Genomic DNA, 26778 nt, shown 5'->3' with positions numbered 1-26778 from the left:
TAGTCTTGCACATTTAAAGGTTTTGAATATAATTCTTCATCAAAAGGCAAATGTTTCTATTTGGTGTCAGGAGAAATTGCATAATATGATAAAGAGCACAGACTTGAAAATCACCTAGTTGGTCCAATGGTGGCATTAGCACTTTCTGGCCAATAGATCTTGGCCACTTTATATAACACCCTGAAGCTTAGTTTCCTCATCTCTTAAATGGACTATTGTTACCTATCTTTAAAGTTGGTATAAACCAGAAATGACTTATAAAGTACTGTATACATAGACAGTCATAAAACTGGTTGATAGCATTACTCTTCATTAATCAAGTAGAGAACAGTCTTAACTGATGCATGCTTAGAACACTTTGTAGGCATGGGACATAGGAGAGGTTTTGCATTACGTACCCATTCCCCCAGGGGAAGCACAGTCAGATTGGAGCCTGGGAGTGGGATGAGGGAAAAATTTGTAGTAGAGGTAGAGCTTTTTTAAAAAATTAATTAATTAATTAATTAATTAATTAATTTTTTAGAGAGGGAAGGGAGGGAGAAAGAGAGAGAGAGAGAGAGAAACATCAATGTTTGGTTCCTGGGATCCGTGGCCTGCAACCCAGGCATGTGCCTTGACTGGGAATTGAACCTGCAACACTTGGGTTCGCAGCCCGTGCTCAATCCACTGAGCTGTGCCAGCCAGGGCTGAGGTAGAGCTTTTTGATCAGGGACAGAACTTGTTGCTTTCCTCTCAAGGTGAAAACAATGTCATCTCATATTGTTCTGTATTCTGAACTCCAAAATACAATGATTAATAAGAGAAATAGTTCTACTCTAGATCTTACTGTCTAATGGAGGAAATAGATGGAGGAAAGGGTCTGATGGTAATTTAATCTGTATGATCAAACCCAGTGAATAATTGAGAGATCCTAGGAGCTAGATGATGTTGCCAACCTCTTCATCTTGTGGGCAACATCTCAGTCTATATTGCTGTTTTCTTCAAGGCAGGCTCTTATCATCCATGATACTTCCTGGCCTAGCGTAAGCCCAGAATAGGACTCTCCTTCTTCAGGAATTCCAGGACTCTCTTTTCTTTTCTGCCGAAGGCAGGCCAGTGTGCTGACTCATATGTACTGAAGAGAACAGAGCCATTAATTCAGAGAACTAAAGTCCCGGATGATCAACTGAGAGTCAGGAGAAGGGCTTTGAGAGCACCCATGGTAGGTTGCAGGTTACTTCATCACTGGCCTAAAGCAGATAAAAGAATTTTCATCTGTTCCCTAAGGATGTTTTCCCCTTTCCTTTTTGTTTTGGTAAGTTCAGTTTTCAATGAGTTGTTTCCTTCTGCTTGAAGTGATGGCTCTCTCTGTGCCCATGAGCTAAAAATGTATGTGCTGGTTGAACTCACCAAGAAGAAAAGGGAGAGGAATGAAATAAAATCAGAAGTGAAACAGGAAATGTTGCAAGTGATACCAGAGAAAACAAAGGATTATGAGACTATTGTGAACAATTTTGGACAACCTGGAAGAAATGGAAACAATCCCTAAAAACATATAATATGCCAAGACTGAGTCATGAAGAAATAGAAAATCTGAACTGACCAATCACTAGTAAGAAGATTGAATCAGTAATCAACCCCTCCCTGCAAAAAAAGTCCAGGATCATACAGCTTCACTGGTGAATTATACCAAACATTCAAAAAAGAATTAATATGAGTTCTTTTCAAACTTTCCCAAAATAGAGGAGGAAGGAACACTTCTACACTCATTTTAAGAGGACAACAATATCTTGATACCAAACAGATAAGGATGCCCCAAGAAAATAAAATTACAGGCCAAAATCCCTAATGAACATAGATGCAGAAATTGTAGAGAAACTATTAGCAAACTGAATTTAATGATACTTTAAAATGATGATACACCATGATCAAGTGGGATTTATTGCACAGGTGCAAGGATAGTTTACCACTTGCAAATCAAACAACATGATACATCGCATTAGCCAAATAAAGGCTAAAAATCATATGATCATCTCATTAGAAGCAGAAAAAGCACTTGACAAAATTCAGCACTCTTTTATGATAAAACTCTCAACAAAAGTGGATATAGAAGGAACACACCTCAACATAATGAAGGCCATTTATGAGAAGCCCACAGCTAATATCAAGAAAGCTCTCAACACCCTTTTCCTGAGTCATCATACTCAGAGATAAAATATGAAAACTTTTTCTCTATGATGAGGATCAATACAAGAATACCCACTCTTGCCTCTTTTATTCAGCATAGTATTGGAAGTCCAAGCCAGAACAACTAGGCCAGAATAGAAATAAAAACATCAAAATCAGAAAGGCAGGAAGAAAAACTGTCACTATTGGAAGATGGCATGATATTACATATGAAAACCCTAAAGAATCCCACCCCTCAAAACTGTTGGAGCTTTTAAAGGAATTCAGTGAAGTTCCAGGGTACAAACTCAGTATATGGTACATTTCTGATAGTAGCAAACTGTCAGAAAGAGGAATTAAGATAATAATCCCATTTACAAATCAGAAAGAATAAAATGCTTAGGAAAAATTTTAAGTAAGCAGGTAAAATTACTGTATACTTAAAACATAAGACATTGATGAAAGAAATTAAAGAAGGTTAAAGAAATGAATGGAAAGGTATTTCATATTCATGGCTTAAAGAATCAATAATTTTAAAATGTTTAGACTTCTGGTCAAGAAGGTGGTGTAGGTAAATACACTTTGCTTCCTTGTGCAACCACAGAAAGAATTACAACTAGACCTCAAAACAAATAACAACCAGAACCATGAAAAAATCAAGCTGTATGGAAGTCCAACAACCAAAGATTTAAAAAAGCCACATGTTTCCAGATGGGTAAGAGTTGGGGAGATTCGGAGATGGGTGGAGAAGCATGGAGATACTGTGTGGCACAGGCGGCAGTGGTAGCAGAACAGGAGGTCCCACATTCATGTGTGGTGGATAAAAATGGGGAGGGATACCTCGGGAATGAGGAATCCTAGCCCTAGGTGAGATCACACAGTCCAGGAGTCTGGTGCCAGGAAGATTAATCCCCATAACTTCTGGGAATAAGAACTAGGGTGGGGTGTTGGGGCAGCAGAAGAAACTGCAGAATTTTCAGGAGATTCTGCCTAAAGGGCCTGCATGGACTTAGAACCTATGTTGTCCCCCCAACTCTGCTCCAGGATTCAGCACCAGGGTAACAACTGGAAGGGAGCTAGTTGCATACAGGGAGTAAGTGATGTGACTAGAAATAGAGCAAGTGATGGGCAAACTTCCAGAGGCCAGGCAGTGGCATCATCCCCTGTTCAAGTCCTGCCCCCACACAGAGGCACAAATGGTGAAGTGAGTTGCCCCATCTTGGGGATTACCTAAGGCACTGCCCCACACAATTTATAAGTGCCTTTTCCACAGTAGGCCATGCTACTAAGACAGGGAGTCAAAGCAGCTCTGCCTAATACACAGAAACAAACACAGGGATGCTGCCAAATTGAGGACACAAAGATATATGGCACAAATGAAAGAACAGAACCAAACCCTAGAAAAAGGACTAAATGAAATAGAGATAATCAACCTATTAGATGCAGGGTTGAAAACACTGGTGATCAGGATGCTCAGAAACTCATTAAGTAAGGCAACAACACAAAAAAGACACAGGAAGAAATGAAGGTTACACTAAGTGAAATAAAGAAAAATCTACAGGGAATCAAGAGTGAAGGGGATGAATCCAGGACTCAAATCAATGATTTGGAATCTAAGGAAGAAATACACATTCAACTGGAACAGCAAGAAGAAACAACAATTCAAAAAAAGCCAAGGGCAGTATAAAGAGCTTCAGGGACATCTCCAAACATGCCAACATCTGAATCACGGGGATGCCAGAAGGAGAAGAGGAAGAGCAAGAAATTGAAAGCTTATTTGAAAAACTAACAAAAGAAAACTTTCCTAGTTTGGTGAAGGACATAGATGTACAAGTCCAACAAACAAAATGAGTCCCAAACAAGTTGGACCCAAAGAGGACCACACCAAGATACATCATAATAAAATGCCAAAGGTGAAAGATAAAGAGAGAATCTTAAAAGCAGCAAGAGGAAAGCAGACAGTTACCTGCACAGGAGTTCCCATAACTCCATCAGCTGATTTCTCAAAAGAAACTTTGCAGGCAAGAAAGGACTGGCAACAAGTATTCAAAGTGATGAAAAGCAAGGAACTACAATGTAGATTACTCTATCCAGCAAAGCTATCCTTTAGGATGGATGGACAGATAAAGTGCTTGCCAGACAAGATAAAGTTAAAGGAGTTCCTCATCATCAAACCATTATTATATGAAATGTTAAAGGGACTTATTTAAGAAAAGAGAGATAAAAACTACGAACATTGAAGTGGCAACAAATTCACAACTATCAAGAACTGAACCTAAAAAGCAAACAAAGCAAACAAGAAGAACAGGAACAGAATCATAGATGTGGAGATTTCATGAAGGGTTATCAGCTGGGAGAGGGAGGAGGAGAGTGAGGGAAAAGATGCAGGGATTAAGAAGCATAATTGGTCGGCACAAAGTAGACAGGGATGCTAAGAATAGTATAGGAAATGGAGAAGCCAGAAAAGTTGTATGCATGACCCATAGACATGAAATAAAGTGGGGGGGGTATTGCTGGAGAAAAGGAGGGTACTGGGCAGAGGAGGGCAAAGGGAAAAAACTGGGACATCTGTAATAGCATAATCAATAAAATAGTTTTTAAAAATGTTCATACTAGCCAAGATAATCTACAGATTCAATTCAATTCCCATCAAAATGCCAATCGCCTTTTGCACAGAAACAGAATAAACAAACAACCTAAAATTTGTATGATCCTGGGTGGTCAAAGAAATTTCAAGGAAGAAGAACAAAGCAGGAGACATTATGTTATTTGATTTCAAAATATACTACACATCAGTAGTAATCAAAGGAGTATGGTACTGGCATAAAAACAGCCACATAGTTCAATGGAACAGAATGAAAAGTCCAGAAATAAACCTACACATATGTCATCAATTAATTTATGACAAAGTTGGGCAAGGACCATCTCTTCAATAAACGGTGTTAGGAAAACTAGACGGACTCATGCAGAAGAACGATACTGGACGCTTTCTTACACTGTATACAAAAACTAACTCAAATGCATTAAAGACTTGAATGTAAGACTTGAAACTATAAAACTCCTAGAATAAAACATAAGTTCCCTGATTTAGTCTTGGCAGTGATTTTTGGGGGATTTGATAACAAAAGCAAAGATAATTGCAAAACAACAACAACAACAAACTGATTAAAAAGTGGGCAGAGGATCTGAAAAGACTTTTTTTTCCAAAGGAGGCATACAAATGGCCAATAGGTACATAAAAAGGTGCATGACATCACTAGCCTTCAGGGAAATGGAAAGCAGGACCACAAAGAGTTATCATTTCACACCTGTTAGGATGACTATTATCAAGAAATAATAAATGTTGACAAGGATATGGAGAAAAGGAAACCCTTGTGCACATTTGGTGGCAATGTAAATTGGTGCAGTCACTATGGAAACCAGTATGGAGGTTCCTGAGAAATTAAAAATAGAACTAGCATTTGATATAGCAATTCCAGTACCAGGTATTTATTCAAAGGAAATGAAAACACTAGTTTGGGAAGATACAGGTACTCTCATGTTCCCTGCAGCATTATTTACAATGACCAAGACACAGAAGCAACCTAAGAGTCCATAGACAGAGAACTAGATTAAGAAAATGTGGTATGTATAAATAGTGGAATATTATTGAACCATGAAAAAGAAGGACATCCTGTCATTTCTATCAACATGGGTGGACTTTGAAGGCATTCTGCTAAGTTAAAAAGCTCAGATGGAGAAGGACAAATATTGTACAATCTCACTTATATATGGAACCAAAAATAAAGAAAAAGAAAAAAAACAAAAACTATATTATGGTGATGGATATTAACTAGGCTTATTTTATTGATTGTTTTCCAATATATACAAACATCAAATCATTACACTGTACACATGAAACTAATATAATATGTCAATTATATCTCAAAAATTTTTAAAGGTATATATGGAGGCTTGAATTATGGTACCAACTGGAAATGTAGGGTTGCCATATACAGTTGTGTGGGTTATACATTGTATAACTCCAAGGTACTTTATTTACTTTGGAGTCTCCATGTCCCTTTGGACAGTCTTGGGTGGTGGTATGTTCTTGGTCATGGAGCTATTTCATCAACCCTGTAGCAGATGACTGTGATCTCTTGGGGCATACTAACTTGGCTAATAATTGTTCCTGCAGGTTTTTCAAGCAGAAGTCCTATAATATTCATTCTAAATTATTTCTAAGAATTCCCAAAACATTCCAGTTGGGGCAAAGAAGATTAAAATATGAATGTTTCTAAAAGTAAGTACTCTCAAATTAAAAAGACACATGAATACAGAAATAAAGACAGCTGCCAGTGGGAGAAAGATTCTTCCTTTGCTCCAGGCTGCAGTCATAAAACCTCTTAAGACTTAAATTCCTTTCCACTCAAAAATCTTAAACCATCTAATTTGTGTGTAGAGGATGTCCAACTAAAGGAATAAATGTGTTAAACTAAAAAAAAAAAAAGAAAGAAAGTTGGCAATTGACATCTCAGACCATAAATTATGAATCGATTTATCATAATAATATTTTTGTGGTCAGATATTATCCCAGGAGTAAAGTTTTGTCCACATGGCGGTTCACCAGTTACAAAAAAAGAGAGTGATATTTGTCACCTTGCACAAGTCATAACTCAAACTCTGGCCTGTAAGTAAGTGTTCAAAGCCCATGTGCTAGATCTCCACTCTGACTGTGCTACTCAGAGAACCTTTGAAAAATCATTTAATTTCTCCAAATCTCAGTTTTCTTTTCTAGATAATGTGGATGATAGTATTTTACATGGTTGTTTGATATTGTAAATGGAAGGACTTTCTAGCAGGCTGAGAGAATGTCAGGAAACCTCGTATAAGCTGGGAATGTCTACTAACAATTGAACTTTTAGTTACACTTTCAGTAGAAGACCATTTTAGCAAATTTTTTACTACTATGATTAATTCTTCCAAATATTGATTTCTGAAGTTCAGTGTATTTGAAACTAATCAACAGTCCCTAGAAACTGAGAAGCTGTCATTCAGAATCAGCTACATTAACTGCTGTTCAAGATTTGTTCTTTAGAAAAGGGATCTTTACCTTCCTTTGGCATTCAAAAGGTATCAATAAGTGAACATCGCTATGCTGCAGGAGTTTACACAGAATGAGCGATAAATGGCAACCCCATAATCACTGCTCACAATTCAGGTCATGCCTATCTGCTTGTGCTAGATAACAGTACCCATATAAAAGGCTAAAACAGTGAGCTTAAGGACACAATAGTGGAGGAACTGAATGTATGGACATAGTGGATGTTGATGACAGGGCCAGGGGAAACAAAGATTGTAACACCAATCTTTATTACCAGGAATGTTACAGTTGAAAGAAACTTTAGAAATGCAGTCCTTGGTTCAGTTCTGGAGCCTCTCTCTCCACTGTCTGCACTACCTAAAGAGCTCATTTGTTCTCATGGTGTTAAATCTCATCTACACACTGATGACTCCCCAGTGTTTATCCCTACCCAGATTTGCCTTCTGAATTCTGATTTCTATCTCCATTTGCAAGGATATCTAATAAGCATCTCAAATTCAAAATGTCCCAACCTTACTCCTGATATCTCAGCTGCCAAATAATCACTTAAGTCTTCCCCTTCCCAGTTGATGATAATTCCCTCTTTCCAAGTGGAGAGGCCAAAACCCTTGGAGTCTTCTTTGACACCTATCTTTCCCTGCTACTTTCACCTACTCCACATACATCTAAACCATCAACAAATTTGTCTGTGATAGCTTCAGAATATGTTCAGAATCTCAGGGGATGATCTCTACTGGAATATCCGTCTTCCTAGTTACCATCACTTCTCATCAACAACAGCTTCCTAGCAGGTATCCCTCTACACCTCTATGCTGTGCAGAACTGACACAGGATGAGCGACAACTGAAAGCCCTCTACCGAGTTTCCTCACCACTACAGTCAATGTGATTCTAGAACAGGCATGAGAGAGCACACCTCTCCTCTGCTGAGAATCCTTCCATAGATCCTGTCGGATTCAGGGTACGAGCCTAAGTCTTTCCACTGACCTGGGCTTCTGCTACCTCTCCAACTTCAGCTCTCCCATCCTTCCACCTTCTCATTTACAGCCATTACCCTGGCTCCAACAAGAAAGCTATCGCCTCCTGCTGCTGTACCCTCTATTCCTTCCCCCAGATTTTCAGTGGGCTCTTCCCTCACTCATCTTAGGTCTCTGCTTAGAGGACACATTGCCAGTAAGGCTTTCACTGACCACCCTACCCCTAGCCCAGCCCAACAACACTGTGTACCCTCTTTTGCTGATTTATTTGACTCCATAGCAACTTACTACCCACTGTCCTGCTATACACTTACATGTTTTTATTATCTGTATCTGAAAAGAAGGTACATTGCATGAGGGAAGAATCTTTTCATTCCCTGTTGTCTTGCTATAAGCATTCAACAGTTGTTCAAACAACAGGTAAGTCCAAGCCCTGGCCAGGTAGCTCAGATGGTTAGAGCATTGTCCTAGTATGCCAAAATTCTGGGTTTGATCCCCTGTCAGGGCACATACAAGAATAACCAATGGATGCATAAATAAGTGGAATAACAAACCTCTCTCTCTCCCCCCACCCCCAAAGTTAATAAATTAGGAAAAAAAAGACAAGTTCAATTGCACATTTATAGATGAACAAACTTGGGATCAGTGAAACCCTGGGCCTCATATTTGATTTTACATGGAAAAGGGGAGAATCTCCTATAATGCCTCCAGTTCTCACTGTCCATGCCAGCATTGTCCTCACTGCACTGTCTACTTGTAAACTTTCTGGAGCATTCAGAAATTTCCATAGTAATTATTAACTACTAACTTTTTTCCTTCTCTATAATTCAAACAGAAGAAAATTCCATTTTTCTTACCTTTATTTGTTCAATCAGTATTTCATTTTCTGGCACACCGGGGTCTATAGCAATAACCATGCCTTCATAGCCATTGCTATTCAGCTGAACAAGGGAAGCTTTGGACCCCTGCAGCAGGCATAGGACTAAGAGGAGGACAGAGCTTCTGAATAACACCATTGTTCCTCTCAAGGTGTTCCTGGCCCCAGTGCTGGTTTGTTCAAGAGGCTAGTCTATCACCTTCTCTCTCTCCATGTATATATATCCACACTCTTAACTCAATAGGTGTGGCTGCTTACGGGATAAGATTGCATAAAGGTTAAGAGTTACATAGTCATTTTGTTGTACTGTAAAAGTGATCAGAAAAATAAAAATGATCAGAACTTGTTATAAAGTACACATTTTTGACTTGGGAAGATTTTTCTGTGTTTTCTAATTTTGTTTAATTTCCTAGATATGGACATATACTTTGTATTTTCTGTAGAGTGCAATGTGAAAATTAATAAAATTTTATGATTCAATGAATACAAACAGTAATGCTAATGTTGTTTTTTCAGTTTTACAAAGCAATTTAATTATTTTTAGATTATTTACCAAGGATATAAATAATGGAAGAGAATATAAGATTATTAAATGTAAATAACATCAAATTAAGTAAGATGTCTTTGAAATAGAAATTAAAAAGTTGAAATACTTTGATAAATTAAGGAAAACTTGGCAGTTCTTAGAGTAAAAATTTTAAAACACCTGCTCAGTAAAGAATGAATAGAATCTGCTTTAATATAAGCATATAAAAAGCTTCTGGTAGAATGATAACTGTAATTTTTAAGAAAAGAGGCTGAGAGTGTGCTGGTTCCTATTAAAGCAGAGTGAATAACATTAACAGTTAATATTTTTTTAGTGCTAACCAGCACAGAGATTCTCTCACTTAATCCTCACCACAGCTCTCCAAGGTTAAACGTGAATATTATCTTCATCCAGTATGCAGAACTGAGATACACAGACTTTCAGTAACTTGCCAAGATCACATAAGTAGGAAATGACAGAGTCAGGGTCTGTGCCAAGCATTCCTACCTCAGAATGCATGGATTTAATTACTTTATAACAAGGCAATGTTGTTCTGTAAGGCAAATACTATGACAAGATTTTTTTTTTAAAGGAGGAAGGGGGTCAGTTTAGGAGTTGTGATGATGAATTAAGCATGTCTGGTCCTAAAACAAAAATAGCCAGTACTCATCAGAAACTCCAAAGAGAACTGGAAATATGATAGCAGAAAATGTCTTTAAGTTAAAAGTTTAGATAGGAGGAAAGTTGTATTGCACTTTTGAGCAAGGAACATCCTTAAGATAGAGGCTTTGTCATATGTACCCAGACTCTGCCCTTTGAGGCAGCATCCCACACACCCTCCTTCCATTGCTTCTGGGATATTATGTAATAATTACATCACCATGGATAGTTGGCTAATTATTAATTTTAAAAAAGAGAACAAAGGGAGTTACACATTGAGTTTAATAAACTGGGGAGCATAAGCCTGTTTGCTTCCCCAGAAAGCAATAGCTTCACATCCCAGGGGATTCCAGCATTTCTCCACCAAGGGGATTTACACTCCTCCCACCTCCCCTCTGGTCTGAGACTGTTGGGGGCAGCGCAATGGCAGGAGCTTGACCAGGGAGGCCTGTCAGTGTAACCAGGGGTTGTGAACCTATCAAAGGCTTGCAGAAACTTGGGAACTTGATTGGTTATTTTGGAAAAGGACCTGGTCTGTACCAACTCCAAGCTAATATAATGTCAGGGGAACAAAGAAACTCTTTCTTGTGACCTGCACTCACTGTGTTCATGCACACGTTCTCTGTCACCAGGGAGCACATGGCCATGTGGGCCCGCAGCAGATGATGTGGGCTCCGAAGGATTAAGCTTTAATATGAACCAGAAACTCTGGACACTGGCTTTTCATTTTGCCTTGTTTTGGCCAAGATATAATCAGATGTTTCCCCAAGTTAAGATGGAAGGAGATGATACATTGGAAATAAGGGAAGATTTCTACTCGAAAAAACCTTGCCATTCCACAATATGCTGTGCATGGGTAATTGGAATGTTTTCCTCGCAATTCCATGGAAGACCCTGATTTCCACTGGCAACAAGTGTACATGCACAGAATTAATACGTTGTACGAGATATAGGGTGGAGCTGTTGGCCCTGGCAACCCCAGGGAAACCATGATTTTCTGGAGGGGAGAGGGGACTGTGTATTTAAGAAACCCCTCCTGGGCAGTCTTGTCTGGTTCTCTCACTGACCTCTCTTCCATTTATCTCTTCCTCTCCCTGAGCTCTGGATTGGGGCTTCAGGCATGCTCCTATCCCATAGAGTTGGTGCTCAGGAAATTGTTATTGACTTATGGATGAATCAGTGAGTGATTATCATTTTAACCTAAAATAACAACATATCACAATCCTGAAACAGAAGCTTGTCCAAGACCTTTGAAATGTTGGAGAGAAGTGGGGGACTCAGATCTCCTCTAGTGTTTGGGGCAATGTCTAGACTATTTTGAGGGGATGCTATTAGTCCTTCAATATTATTGGGAAACTCTTGATTTTAAGGTTGGAAGGGAGATCCTTCCATGTTGTCAGAGGACTTAGGGAAAGCTCCCTTCAAGCAGGGGGCACATGCAGCTCCCTGAAAAAAGACAAATATTTATCACATTTGTCTTCTGCTTTGTCCTGGTGGCACAGAAAGGAGTGATGCTTCATGAACTTGTGTGAGAAAATTCCTTCTCAGAATTAAAGACAAATGTCTGCCCTTGGCTAAATTTCATCTCTTTTTCTTGGTGTGTTTTGAATCCACTTTATAAAGAGGGGAGTGGGCAGCCTCTCTGGTGCCCTCAGCCATTGCCGTCTGTAACTAGCTTGTCTCTTGACAATTCCCAGTTGGTTGGCTCAGCTCCAAGTGCCACTGTTTCCATCAACCCAACCTCAGGTAGACATTCTGGGTGGAGGCTGTGTGCTCACAAATTAGGAAGGGCTATGCTAAGAGTGCCTGAACTTTATTCTGCTCAGGCAAAGAGGCTCACTCAAGGTACTTAAAAGGGTTGTGCTTCCTTATCTAGAACTAGGACAAGAAGGACCTTTGAAAAAAAGTAGTCATTATCCAAAATATCCAACCTGTGATTTGAAAGATACTGCTGTTATAAAAATACCACATTTTTTCAAGTGAACTGATTTAAAGATTAAGAAAATCATAGAATGGGTACATGAACACAGCAAGAACCCTTAAGCTGGTATGTAAAGGCATGAGGTTAGGAAATGTAATATAGGGTAGTTTGTATAAAATTATCTCATTTATTCAAATAGTGAATACAAATTTTATAATATAGAATAGTTATAGTTATAACATAAGCATTTCCTTATTGTTGAACATTTATGGGCATTTAGTTTCCAGTTCCAGGATTATAATGTAGGAAAAAGTTTTCTTCTTATACCTTCACTAGCCCCATAAATTACACATCTAAAATTGTTTTTGCTGCTTTTGATTACTATTGTTAGTAGTACTCATTTCATTAAGATCTGTCAGTCATTGCTTTGACTACTTTTAGATTTATAATGTAGCTCTTTTTTCTAGCTTCTCAAGTTGATTGCTAGCTAGTTTATTTTTATTTATTTTATTGTTATTTAGGAATAAATACTAAAACAAATACATTGATTAGATTCTTCACCATGTCTCATGAGTTTTAAATACATTGCATTCCACTTTAGACATTCTATTTTGCGCCACTGATGTACTTGATATTTATTGCTACATAGTTTAGTATTTTAATTTTAATTTTGATTTCCTTTCTAATTGCACATCAGATTGGGTAAATTTGGAACATTTAATACTAAGACTGGTTTGTTAATTCCCCACCGTGTCCTTAAATATCATACAGTAATTTCATGTTTGGTTGGATTAATTTTTACTTTACTTTTAAATAAAATGTCTAGGTTTATGTATGCAATATTTATGAATTGATAAATATAATTTAAGTTGATAAATAGAATCACTATGAATTGGTTCTGTATGAAACTTTCATTATGTATAAAACTCTTTATTCAATTTTAAAATGTAGTTTCTGCTAGGTGTAATTATCAGATCATAATCCCAAAAGGAAAATAGTTGATACAGTTTATTTGATAATTGATTCCAGTGGGTGACAGTTTCCATTAGAGAGTATTAATAGTTTGGGTGAGGATTTAGGATCTTAGGAGAATTTCCCTTTATTGTATTAATAATTTCCCATCCTAATCTCTTTCTGTCTCAAACAGGCATCTTACTGCTGTGATAAGGAATGGTGGTGTACACAGCTGAATGAGTAACAAACAACACTCTTTTCCAAGAGGCATAAAAGAAACAGATTGGTCTGATTGTTACCAGACAGGGACCAGCTCAGATTGTGTCTGTCTCAGACCGGCCTGAAGTGTGTGGGTTCTTGGCTTTGTAGAGCAAAGGCTTCACAACATGAGTCCAGGTGATTAAGAGAGAACATTTATTAAAGCTGGGGACAGTGAAAAAAAGGAAGGACTTGGGGTAGAAGAAGCAACAGGGAGAGACTAGGCAGTGCTCTGCTTTGACTCCCTAGAAACGTTATTGGAAGGAAGTGAGCTGAGGTGGGGCTGCTGTTAGCTCAGTGGGAAGTGGGAGGAAAGGGGGCCTTGGAGACAGGATCTGAGGTAAACCTGGAATGAGCTGCCAGTGCTTGCTGCTCCCCTGGTTGCAAATCTTGCGGGGACTCTTAGAGTTGAGGAGGAAGTAAAAAGTTCATGCTTGATGAGGGGCATGGGCATGCACAGATATTCTTTATTTTCAGGGGTTGTCTTTCTTCTGTGGGTGAGAATATTAGGGCAGGGTTTCAGCAGAATATTCATCAGATTTCTATGTGCATTTTTAATATGCTGATGCATTAAAATGGGCATATGGGGGTAGCTTGGGATTATTCTTTGGTAGCTTTACTGTTTTACTTTAATCTTGGGTCTGCCTGGCTCTAATGGGGTTTTTGTCATTTGTTCCTCTAACGTCATCTGTCCTTGGGTTTAGCTGGCACAAATGGCATTAATTAGGTCTCTGTTCTCTATTTTCCCCAACTATTCATTCTCTGGTTAGGGAGGAGAGGTATAAATCATTTTCACTCAAGTGTCCTTGGTTAGGGGAGATAAGACCTTGTGATCCACTTTTACTTGTTCCAATTATTTGGCCATGTTTAATATTTTTCTCCCAGTTTCCTCATTCCACTTGCCTAGGAATTTCCTTGCTTCTCACTGTCCTGCCTCACTTTCCCACATTAATTTATCAATGAGAGGAGATGTACCTTGTATTTTTCACAGGGAGAATGAATACACCAAGTCAATAAAATGGGATATTAATTTTATGTTCTTTTTCCTTTTTAGGATTCCATCCCTAATTCTTCTCTTCTCTGAGAATGTAACTGAACAATACTGACTTCTCCAGGGAGAGTCAGATTTCTGATTACTATAGCAACACAGTGGTCCCTTGTCATGGGACTTAAAAAGAGTTTTTAAAAATTTATTGATTTTAGAGACAGAGAAACAGAGAGAGAGGTAGAGATGTGGGGTGAGGGGGAAAAGAGAGAGACATGGATTTGTTGTTCCACTTACTTATGCATTCATTGGTTGATTCTTGTAAGTGCTGTGACCAGGGCTTGAAGCCACAACCTTGGTGTGTTGGGACAACACTCTAACTAACTAACTCACTAGGCCAGGGCCCTGTCATGGGACCTTTAAGTCATGGGTCAGTAACATGCTAAGAGAGTAATAACAGCTCATTCCTTTTCTTGTGAGAAGAGGATTTGGGTTATTACTATTGAGCTGGGAATGTGGTCTATGATTACAGAAAGAATGATATCTGGAATATTTTCATTCAAAAAATGAAAAGAGCTTCTTTTCAAATTGCAAAGGAACACTGGATTTCTATTATGAGTTATTTATGATTAACACAGAACCTGGGGTATGAATGGGTTCAAATTCATTGTGTGAGACTTAGTTTCTTCTTCTTTCTCTTTTTGATCTCCATGTCCATGGCATGTTTATTCTGTTCTAGATTCCTTGTGTTAAGTACACATTTGTAAGGTTCCTCCTGTCCTGCCTTATGGAGGTAGATCTGGAAACTAGTTTCTCTTTCCTTACTTCTAGTGGCTAGTTCCCAATTTGCATGAGGTTGTGATTCCTTCTGTACCTACTCAGATAAGTGTCTGCTTTGCAGACTATGTTTGGGGGTGTGGTGGAGGGAGTATCTTTTTGAGTTCTAGACTGGGAGAGAAGCATTAGAAATCCCAGTTGTGGCTTCAGGTCAAGTGATTTTATTAGTCCAACTTCACTACTGACATAGCCAATATTTTGATGATCTGTTTGACCCTTCTCTCTATTTCCAAGTCAATCCAAAGTCTGAAAGGGAAATGGTTGTTTTGTCACTTGGAAACTCAATACATTAAGTAGGGAACAGTGTAAAATCACATTTTTGTATGTTCATGGGACATCCCACCATTAAGGGGCTCTTACTGGCACTCCTTTCTACTTAGTGCCCCACTTTCCCACCCCACCCTCATTCTCTGCTTCTCACCCCTTTCTTCCAGGATGGTTGAATACCTGGAACTCCAAACAGGTTCTCTTTATTCTATGAAGTACTTCAGCTCTCTCCTGCTTCTACTTCCAAACTTGCACATTCAAACCCATTAGGAAGAGGGATTTATGATTAGAAAGAGCTATATAGTCTTACATAAATAAAGGAAAGCTACCTTTTTATAGGTTTCCCACATGGGGATGGGCAGTTGAAGGCAATTCAGTTTCTTTCGCCCCCAAGGAGGAACTGTGCCCTGTTCAATCTCTATACATTATTTTCAATAGAAAATAATGCTCTGTTTCTATATCCTCAATTTTTAAGGAGCAGCATGACAGCTAAGGGGGTGAGGTTTTGGAGTGGAGGGATTGCACAAAAAGAAAAAGAACTTATGGACATGGACAACAGGATGGGGATTGCTGGAGGGAGGGGGTGTAAGGGGACTAAATGGTTTTGGAAAAAATACAGTAAAGATTAAATTTTTAAAAATCTCATAAACAGGCCATTTGGCAGTCCTCTTACAGATTTCTTAGGCAACAGTTCTGGCTCCAATTCATCTTGCACATCACCATGTTATCTTATACACAACACCACCTTTCCTTTCTCTAGTTCTCCAAGAAATTCAGATTGGCATAATTCTTTACTTACTATTCAGAATACATCACAATCTAGTCAATTTATCATTTCCAGTTTTCTCTCCCAATACTACCTATAATAAATCTTCCCCTCTAATCAGTGAGGTCTACCCATATTTTGTGAAAAATTATTTTTACTTTTGACTCTTATGCCCTTGACCATACTCATTTTTTAAATTCCTGCCAATTCTTCAATACTCACTTAAATTTTACTCCTTCATGAAGGTTTCCCTGATGAACTCAGCCTGTTATTTCTCTTGTCTGAAATTCTGTTCCCTTTGTCCCATAACAGGAAATTCTGTACAGGAAACCCTCCAGACTTCAGGATTTAGGAGCTGAGGTTTCAAATATCCACACAATAGAATTTTAGTGCTAGAAGGTACCTGAGAGACCATCTAGTTCGACCACTGAGGTTTTAGATGAGAACATGTGTCTTAGGAATGTAAGTGAGATAGTGGCAAATCTTGAACCAGAGACATCTGACTTGTAGTCCTGTTTGACTGCTTCTCATGGGTTCTTCCTCATGAACACTGAGCCAGCCCTTTTGCTCTCCCTGGTTGTTGCTTCTCCCTGGTTGTAAGTAAGGACTTACAGATTCATCTCTGCACAGTGATATCTATAATCCATTGTATATATATATATATGGAACACATATATGTATGAATATATATATGCCTGTAATGATTAGGGAGAGCTGATATATATGTATGTATGTATGTATGTATAAATTATTATATAAATTTTAGGTGTACATTATAATTGAACATATGTGTACACAACAAAGGTGTCACTCCAAAAGTCTAATTACTGTACATGATCAGACATTTGGCCCTTCCTCCCTTTAGCCCACCCTTCAATCCCTTCCCTCCAGTAGCCACTGATCTATTCTCTGTTTCTATTCACTATATTTATGAGTTTATTTTTGTTTTGTTTTGTTCATTTCTTGTTTTTTTAGATTTTACAACATCATATAGTGTTTGTCTTTCTTTTTCTTATTTCACTTAGTATTATTCTCTCTCACATGGACCGCAACCCAGGCATGTGCCCTGACTGGGAATCGAGCCTGCAATGCTTTGGTTTGCAGCCCCAGCTCAATCCACTGAGCTACACCAGCCTGGGCCACTTAGTATTATTCTCTCAACATCCATCCATATTGCCACAAAAGGCAAGATTTTATTCCTTTAAAAAGTTTTTAAAATGATTTTTGTGATTTATTTGTAGAGAGAAGGGAAGGGAGGGAGAAAGATAGAGAAAAAAACATCAATGTGAGAGAGAAACATTGATTGGCTTCCTCTTGCACACATCCCAGCCTGGGAACAAATCTACAACCCAGGCCTGTGGCCTGACCAAGAATTGAACCAGTTGCTTTTCACTTTTAAAAGGCTGCCCAGCTGAGCCACAGCAGTCAAGGTAAGTAAGCCTTTATTCCTACTAATGCTTAGTAGTGTTCCATACCTGTATTGTATCTTCTGTATCCACTCACCCATCAGTGCACACTTAGGCTGCTGCTTCCATACTGGGCCAATGTAGATATGCTGCAGTGAACATAAGCATGCCGGTGTCTTTTCAAGTTAGTGCTTTTTTTTTCTGATAAATACCCAGAAGTAGAATAGATGGATCATATGGCAGTTCTATTCTCAATGTTTTAAGGAATCCCCATAGTGTTTTCTATAGTGGCTGAAACAATTTACAGTCCCACCAGCAGTTTATAAGTGTTCCCTTTTTCCCACATCCTCTCCAACACTCCTTATTTCTCGTCTTTCTGATAATAGCCATTCTGACAGGTGTGAATTGATATCTCATTGTGGTTTTCATTTGTATTTCCCTAATAATTTATGATTATTAATTATAATCATAATTATCCCTGTGCCTCTTGGTCATCTGTAGGTCTTCTTTGGAAAAATGTCTATTTAGTCTCTCTGTCCATTTTTTAAGTGAGTTGTTTTGTTTCTCTTGTTGAGTTGTATGAGTTTTTAATATATTTTAGATATTAACCCATTATCCAATGTATGATTTATAAATACCTTTTCCTATTCAGTAAGTTGCTTTTTTTTTTTTTTAAATCTTCACCAAAGACATGGTTGTTGATTTCAGAGAGACAGGGATGGAGAGAGGGAGAGGGAACAACATCGATGCAAGACAGAAACATTGATAGATTGCCTCTCAAATGTGCCCCAACAAGGGACCAAACCCACAACCCAGGTATGTGTCCTGACTGGGAATCAAATCCCAACATTTCACTTTAGGGGACAATACTCCAACCACCTGAGCCACACTGGCCAGGGTCATTGGGTTGCCTTTTTGCTTTGATGACGGTTTCCTTCATTGAGCAGAAGTGTTTTAATTTAATATAGTCACATTTGTTTATTTTTGCTTTTGTTTTCTTTGTATTTGGAGTCAGAGCCACAAAAATCATTAGCCCAAAAAGCTGTTAGAACTAATAAACAATAAATGAATTCAATAAAGTTGCAGGATACAAAAATCAATAAGCAGAAATCTGTGGTGTTGCTATATACTAACAACAAACTATCAAAAATAAAAATTGAAAAAAATACTATTTATTATTGCATCAAAAGAATAAAATAACTAGAAATAAATTTAACAAAAGATGTGAAAGGCCTATACATTGAAAACTGTTAAGTCACTTATGAAATAAATGGAAGAAAACATAAATAAATGCAAAGACATTTCATGCTTATGATGGAAGACAACACTTACAATGTCAGTACTCCCTAAAGCAATCTACAGGCTCACTGTAATCCCATCAAAATTCCAATGGTACATTTCACAGAATGAGTCCAAATAATTCTAAAATATGTATTGGACCACAAAATATCCCAAATAGCCAAAGCAATCTTTTGAGAAAGGACAAAGCTGGAGGAATCATGCCCCCTGATTTTAAACTATACTGAAGCCATGTAATCAAAACAGTATTGTATTGGCACAAAAACAGACACACAGACCACCAGAACAGAGTCGAGAGTCCAGAAATAAATCCACACATATATAAGCAAATTATTTACAACAAAGGAGCCAAGAATGTACAATGGAGTGAGGACAATCTCTTCAATTAATTGTGTTGGGAAAACAGGATGGTTGCATGCAAAAGAATGCAGCTGGGCTCATGCCCCTGTCCCCTCCAGTGCCTGGAGGGCACACGTCATTTGTCCTTTCTCTCTCTCTTCCTCACTAATGTCTTCCTAATTCAAACCTTTGCATCTTAAACAAAAAAGTACAATAACTTGGACACAGTGTTTCATGCAGTGAACAGTTTGGAGTATTTAATCTTACTTGACCTCTTTGTAATTTTTGATGTTGATTATTCCCTCTTTTTTGAAACTGCCCCTTTTGTTGGTTTACATGACATATTCCTGGTTATCTTTGTAAATCTCTGCATGTTCCTTCCTGTCTAGTTCGCAATACCTCTTTCTTTATCCCCCATTTAAGTGCTGACTTTTCTCAAGAGTTCATTTTTGGTTCTCTTCTCTTTATCTGTGTTCCAGTTGGTGATCTCACTCCCACGCATGGCTTTTGTTATCCTCTGTATACTGATGAGGACCAACTGTACCTCCAGCCAAGATTCCTCAAAAACAACCCTAGGTGCAAAGAGAAATGTAATGATATTGTCAGAGTGTTGATAGAAAAAAGTTAAGCCTATAATTTCAAATTATCACTTAAATATTGGAGTGAAGTAAAAATAATGTAAGAATTTGTAGGCCTCAGACTACCTAACACATACTCTAAAAACACTCTTGGAGGAAAATCTCCAGCAAGAAGCAAAATAATTTTTTTAAAAATCCATAAGATAGGAAAAATAAATAACTTAGTAAACTTTCTTGTCTAAAGATGCAATGAACAAATACAGCAACATTTTATTAATTCACATTTAAATTCTAGAAAAAGTCAACATGGGAGAGGTTGGTGTTAGAATCCAGGTAGAAACAAGATCCTGGTAAACATTTCTGTTGGAATTGAAGGGGATATGAAGAATATAAATATTGATAAGTATTTGAATTCTTTTACTACAGGAAATAAATAAATGAATAATAAATATGAGAATGAGTCTGGATAAGTTGAGATAATGACCAGAAGATGAAAATCATAATGTGTAACTTCCAATCCAGCAGAGTAAAATTTAGTATATTCAACAGAAGTTAGGAAAGGAGAATAACAGAAAAAAACAAAAGGAAAAATGTAAAATAGAAAATATGGAAAAAGTTGGCAAATAATTTCTAACACATCATTAAACCTATGTGAATTGGTTCAACTCACTTGGTAAGACAGAGATTCTCAGCTTAGATTTTGAAAATATACAATAAATACAGACACATTGAAAATGGTAATGTTTTAACAATTCCTAAATTATCTATGTGTAAAAGAAAACGTAAGGAAAGTGTAAGTTAATAATAAAAAAGAAAAAATCAGTTGAGTCTGAAAGATTTTATTTTACCTCATAATTTTGCATAATAGTTTACTAGCTCAAAGACTGCAATTTCTGTGTTTACAGAACTTTGTCTCTATCCTGATTCCTCCCAATATACTCATATTCTACAACACAGTCTTGTTCTACTACAGTGTTTTTATGATCGTTTTCCCACTGCCTACGCCATAAAGTTCAAGATCTTTTTATTCATGTTCTTTCTTGATTTGCAGCTTAGCTACTTCCCTATTGCTCCCCACCCAGCCCCCTGTCCTCTCCACTCCCTGCTTTAGGCATACAGAAAGGCTGACACATTTCCAAATGCAACATTCCATCTCTCATTTCTATGCCTTTGTCTCTGGCTCTTTCTGACTGGAATTTCCTTCTTCCTTTACTTCTTCAAGACTTACTTGAGGTGTCATCTCTTCCATGATACTTTCCCACCTATTCTCCTGTAATTATATGATATCATGTCACATCACATGAAATCACTTTGTCTATCTCATTGACTAAACTCTAAGTCACTGGAGCAGCAGCAACTATGTGGTCCCAGCCCCCAGCATGAGGCCTGTCATACAGTATAAATTGTTCTTGATGCATAAATAGATCTGTGTCAACAAATATTATGTTCCAGGTGCTAGATGATACTAGACTCAGACCAATAGGTAAGAAATAAAACTTTAGGGAATGAGTTCTGTGTATAAAGGTTACAATGAGTGGGTTTTTTTCAGTACAAAAAAAAGAATTAAACAAAACAAGTTATTTTTTTTAATATTAATTTTATTTCATGAGTGTTTTAGTCAGCACTCTGGTTGCATGTGACAGAAAACCAACTCAGATTATTTATTTATTTATTTATTTGAAGGATATTGGGCAAATCTCACATAGCAATGCAAAGCTGAGATTGTCCCCATATCTCAAGTTCAGTGGGAACTGGAGAAATTAGGGATGTGAATTTAGCTGGGCCTTTGCTAATTTCTTTGACTGTTGGCCACATCATCTCATATCTCTTTCAGCAGGAAAAAGTGGACAGACTAGTCCTGAGCCTCACAATACATGCTTTTGCTGCTACATTAATCATCTTCCCTACTTCTGGTTCAAAAGCCCTGGAGAAGACCTCTGATAAGCTTGTTATGAGCCAAGCTCATAACAAGCTCATAACAGAGCTCAGGATGATGCCCCATCCTGAGGCATCAACTCAGAAAACTCTGATCTTCCTGAGTCAGGTGCTATCCTGGGTGAATCAGTGACAGCAAGGAGGGCAGGGGCAGATAGCAAAGATATGAGAAGGGGGACAGTCTCAATCCTTGCCACCTAATGTGAGGTCCTCCAGTGTTATCTGGAAGTTGTTAGAAATTAAGAATCTTGGGTCCCTGGGAGGAAAGAAGGGGAAGGGCCTAGTTAGAGAACAGATGAAAATGACCCCTGAACATGGACAACAGGGTGGGGATTGACTATGGGAGTGAGGGGTGAGTGGGGCAGAAGAGAGCAACGGGGGGATATTGGGACAACTGTAATAGAACAGTTAAAAAAAGAATCTTGGGTCCCTGAACCTACGGGACCAGAATCTGCATTTGAACTAGCTCCCCATGTGACTTATGTACACACTCAAGTTTGACAAGCACAGGATGCATTAACCAGGGACAGGTGTTCTCCACTTCTTCTGAGGTTGGAGGATTAGCACTGATTTTAAGTTGTTGTAGAAAGTATTTCAAGGAAATGTTTATGAGATTATTCTAAGTATTTTAAATGTAAAACACAGTGTTTTGAACAATTTTGGAATTTTCTCTTTTTAAGCAAATTTACAGAGAAGTATCATTCATTATTTTTCTCTGGGATAATGTTCGTTAGATATGCAAAGAAACAGACGTTTCACCTTCCTTTACTGTTTCATCATTTTTATACCAAATTCATCTACTCTTATGTCATAGCCCAAAGACTAATTACTGGCTCCTAGAAATCTCCATTTTCTAAACCAGGGATCTGTTTCCTGCTTGAGCCCAGCCTCGTTATGTTTTCCCCAGATGGTCTTTATTCAGCAGTTGGATGTTAAACATGATAACTCCTAAGACATGGTCCTGTGGTGATATCAGTACACTTTCTGGGATTGTTATTATTATCATATGACCTGCAATGTCATTGACCAGGATTATTCTAGTGGCACGGCAATATTAAGGAATATGATTTGTCTGTCTATGTTGAAGCATTTCCCTCTCATTTTCTGAACAGGTGGCTGTACTGTTTCCAAAGCAGCAACTATCCATTTGAATTGTAATGAAACTAAAGTAGCCAAATGCTCTTTCCATTTGCTCCCAACATATATTGGAGGCAGTTGAATTGTTTCTTCTCCAGGAAGTAGGTCCCTGAGAGAACTAGGAACTGGTTCTACCACAGATTATCCGGGAACCGGTACATGTCAGTTTTGCTGGCAACTTTTTCCTTTTAGATCAGATTCTGAAACTATCTGGGTGAGGATTTCCTAAACCCTGAGAAGGTCCCAGGTGAAAACACCTTGGTTGGCAGATGCATTAGTCTGCTCTATAGGCTGTTCTGGGATAACCAGTCTCAGCCAGACTGGTATTCCTTGTTGTTATTTATAGGGGTTTACGGTAGCCTTGATTGTATGGCAGCGGTCAAGAATAAAACACTGTCACTGAAATTTCCAGATAACTGAAGCCGAGCTCATTTGGTGTGAAAACTTAAATTGAACTATTCTCATGCCTATATTTCTGAGGGAGAGTCTTTGCAGTAGAATGTATTGAAGGTAACTTGGATTAGTAATGGAATTTAAGAGTGAGTGCAGGTGGCAAGTGTTCAGGAATGCCATCCAATAGGCCCCAGGATCGTGTGTTACAAATCTTTGTCCGAAAGGATGAATTTTTATTGATATAGACAAATATTTTCACAGAAGGGAAGTGCCGGATTTTAATTTTTTTTTTTTAGTAATAAATTCCAACTAAATTCACATGGCAATCAGTTACGGGGAGACGGAGTGGAAAATGCTCATTTTTTACATCTTCTCAGAGAGGTTCTTAAGTTTGCCCTTCTGTGCCACCTTCTGCATGATATTAGAATTAGTTTAGCTGCAAACTCTGGATCATCACTCTGTAAGTCCACATGTGGCCTCTCCTCTGGAGGCAAATGCAGTACTTTTGAAATGATTTCATGTCAGAGGCGTGTGGCATTCCGTGTGTCCCGGCGTGACGCACCGGCCCCTCGGGGCACTGCTGAGCCGCTCTCCCGGTGCTGCGGCGCTGTGTCTTCTCCATGAGCCTCCCTTCTTGCTCTTTTCTGTCTTCCACGTGCCCATTTTCGGTTTTCATTTTGGGTTTCTGGTATCAGCTTTTTTTGGTTTGTTTCTCAACATGTTTTGGCTTTTGTACTAGATTGTTTCTTTTTTATATGTAAAAATCTTTGTACTGCTTATAAATAGTACATGTTTATTGTAAAAAAATGAAAGACATTATGAGGCTTAAGGAAGTTTTAATGACCTATTATATGTTCTTTCCTGAATTATTAAGACGTACTCTGTATTCATTTATGTATTTTAAAATAATTTTTATTCTTCAATTACAGTTGTACCATATTATATTAGTTTTAGGTGTACAACCAGTGTTTAGACATTTATAATTTATAAAGTGCTCCCCTGAAAAATCTAGTTCTCATCTGACATAATACACAGTTATTACAGTATTATTGACTATATTCCCTATGCTGTACTTTACATCCCCATGACTATTCTGTAACCATCAATCTGTATGAACTGCTTAATCTCTTCACCTTTTCCACCCAGTCCCCCAAACCTGCTCCAACCTGGCAATTGTCAAAATGTTCTCTGTATCTATGAGTCTGTTTCTGGTCTGCTTGTTCGTTTATGTTGTGTTTTTTAGATTCCACATGTAAATGAACTCGCACGGTATTTGTCTTTCTCTGTCTGATTTATTTCACTCAGCACAATACCCTCTAGGTTCATCCATGCTGCAGATGGCAAGATTTCACTTTTTATGGGTTCCATATCTTGGCTAATATAAATAATACTGCAACAAACATGTGCATGCATATGTTCTTTTGATTTACTTTGGATTATTCTTTACTTGGATTATTCTTTGGGTAAATACCCAGAAGTGGAATTGCTGTGTCTTTTTTTTGCCTCTGATTTGTCTGAGCATTGCTACCCCAGAATATTTTTTTTATTTCCATTTTCCTGAAATATCTTTTTCCATACCTTTACTTTTAGTCTCTGTGTCTTTTGATCTGAAGTGAGTATCTTATAGATAGTATATGTAAGGTCTTGTTATATTATCCATTCAAGCCACCATATGTCTTTTAATTGGAGCATTTAATCTATTATATTTAAAGTAGTCATTGATAGATATATATTTATTACCATTCTATTATTTGTGTTTTTGACCTTTTCTTCTTCACCTTCTTCAAGATTGTTTAACATTTCTTATAATACTGGTTTGGTGGTGATGAACTCCTTTGCTTTTTCTTGTCTGGGAAGCTCTTTATCTGTTCTTCCATTCTAAATGATAGCTTTGCTGGGTAGAGTAATCTTGGTTATAGATCATTGCTTTCCATCACATTGAATATTTCTTGCCAATCCCTTCTGGCCTGAAATGTTTCTGTTGATAAACCAGTTGACAGTCTTATGGGAGCTCTTTGGTAGGTATAAGAGTTTTTCTCTTGCTGCTTTTTAAAAAAGATTTTATTTATTTATTTTTAGAGAGGGGAAGGGACAGAGATAGAGAGGGAGAGAAACATCAGTGTGTGGTTGCCTCTCACACTCCTGTTACTGGGGACCTGGCCTGCAACTCAGGCATGTGCCCTGACTGGGAATCAAACCAGCGATTCTTTGGTTTGTAGGCTGGTGTTCAATCCACTGAGCCACACCAGCCTAGGATTTTTTTTTTAATGATAGACAAATGGGTTTATTTCTGGGCTCTCTATTTGGCCCATTGACCTATGTGTTTGTTCTTATGCCAGTACCAGACTGTTTTGATTACAACTCTAGCTGCTTTTAAGACTCTCTGTCTTTAATGTTTGGCATTTTTATTATGATGTGTCTTGTTGTGGCCCTCTATGATTCATCTTGTTTGGGACTCTCTGTGCTCCCTGGACTTGTGTGTCTATTTTTTTCACCAGGTTAATGAAGTTTTCCATAATTATTTTAAAAAATTAATTTTTTTATTTTTATTGTTGACGTTATTACAGATGTCTCCCATTTCCCCCCACCTTTGTCCACCTCCATCCAGCCCCCACCCCATCTCCCCTAACCTTCACTACATTATTGTCTGTATCCATGGGCTATTCATACATGTTCTTTGGCTAATCCCTTCACCTTCTTTTATCCAGTCCCCACCACACCCTTCTCTTCTGAGATCTGTCAGTCTGTTCCGTGTACCTGTGCCGCTGGTCTTTTTGTTTGTCAGTTTATCTTGCTCATTAGATGTCACATATAAGTGAGATCATATGGTGTTGCATGTGGGTCACCGGCCAGCAGTGACCACGGAACGCTGCGGATGGCTCGCCGAAAAACACGCAAGAAACAAACAAACATGCACAGAGACAAACTAGTTTCTGTGGGGAAGTAGGGACGAAATGGCCACCCCCCTAGTGGGGGGCGCCCTGATTTACCGTCCATATCTGCTTTTATTGAGCTCATTTTGCATAATAATTCAGGTAAAGTACAGTACTCATCAGGGGGAAGTAAGGAACTATAGAAAACAAAGAACTCTGCTGGTCTATTGAGTCAGGGTCAAAGAGCTGTAAGACTTTGAGGAACAAACTAACTTCCTCCTTGGACCCCTCTCATTCAACTGAGAGCATTCTAAACAAAGAAGTTTTCACAGTAATTTACATGTTCTTTCTTAGGCCTGATCACCCAGGGAATCTGCCCTTTTCAGCACAGAGCTGCACCACCCTGTCATTGTTTCAGGCTTAGCACGGGAACTAAGGCAATAAGGAGATTTTCTCCCAGACATGAGAACTCAGGCTATGTCAAAGCCGAGGAGCGAGGGTCCGTCACCCTCTTTTGCTGCAGCCCCCCAAGTCCTTCTTTTGGGGGGCCTCCCAAAGTGATC

General features: G+C 38.3%; 1 protein-coding gene across 1 annotated transcript in view; it reads right to left on the bottom strand.

Annotated features, from left to right (window-relative positions):
• Nucleotides 1–9283, bottom strand: part of LOC114497386 (calcium-activated chloride channel regulator 4-like) — a 35034-nt gene extending 25751 nt beyond the window's left edge. The window contains exon 1 of the mRNA XM_028513109.2: nucleotides 9062–9283. Within this exon, the coding sequence (XP_028368910.1) occupies nucleotides 9062–9220 (159 nt within the window). The 5' untranslated portion in view covers nucleotides 9221–9283. The remainder of the gene's footprint in view (nucleotides 1–9061) is intronic.
• Between the last annotated feature and the right edge of the window lie 17495 nt (nucleotides 9284–26778).

The sequence above is a fragment of the Phyllostomus discolor genome, chromosome 5, assembly GCF_004126475.2.
Source record: "Phyllostomus discolor isolate MPI-MPIP mPhyDis1 chromosome 5, mPhyDis1.pri.v3, whole genome shotgun sequence".
NCBI classification, from domain to species: Eukaryota; Metazoa; Chordata; class Mammalia; order Chiroptera; family Phyllostomidae; genus Phyllostomus; species Phyllostomus discolor.
Note: the sequence above shows the minus strand (reverse complement) of the source record. Positions and strands in the feature narration are given on the sequence as shown.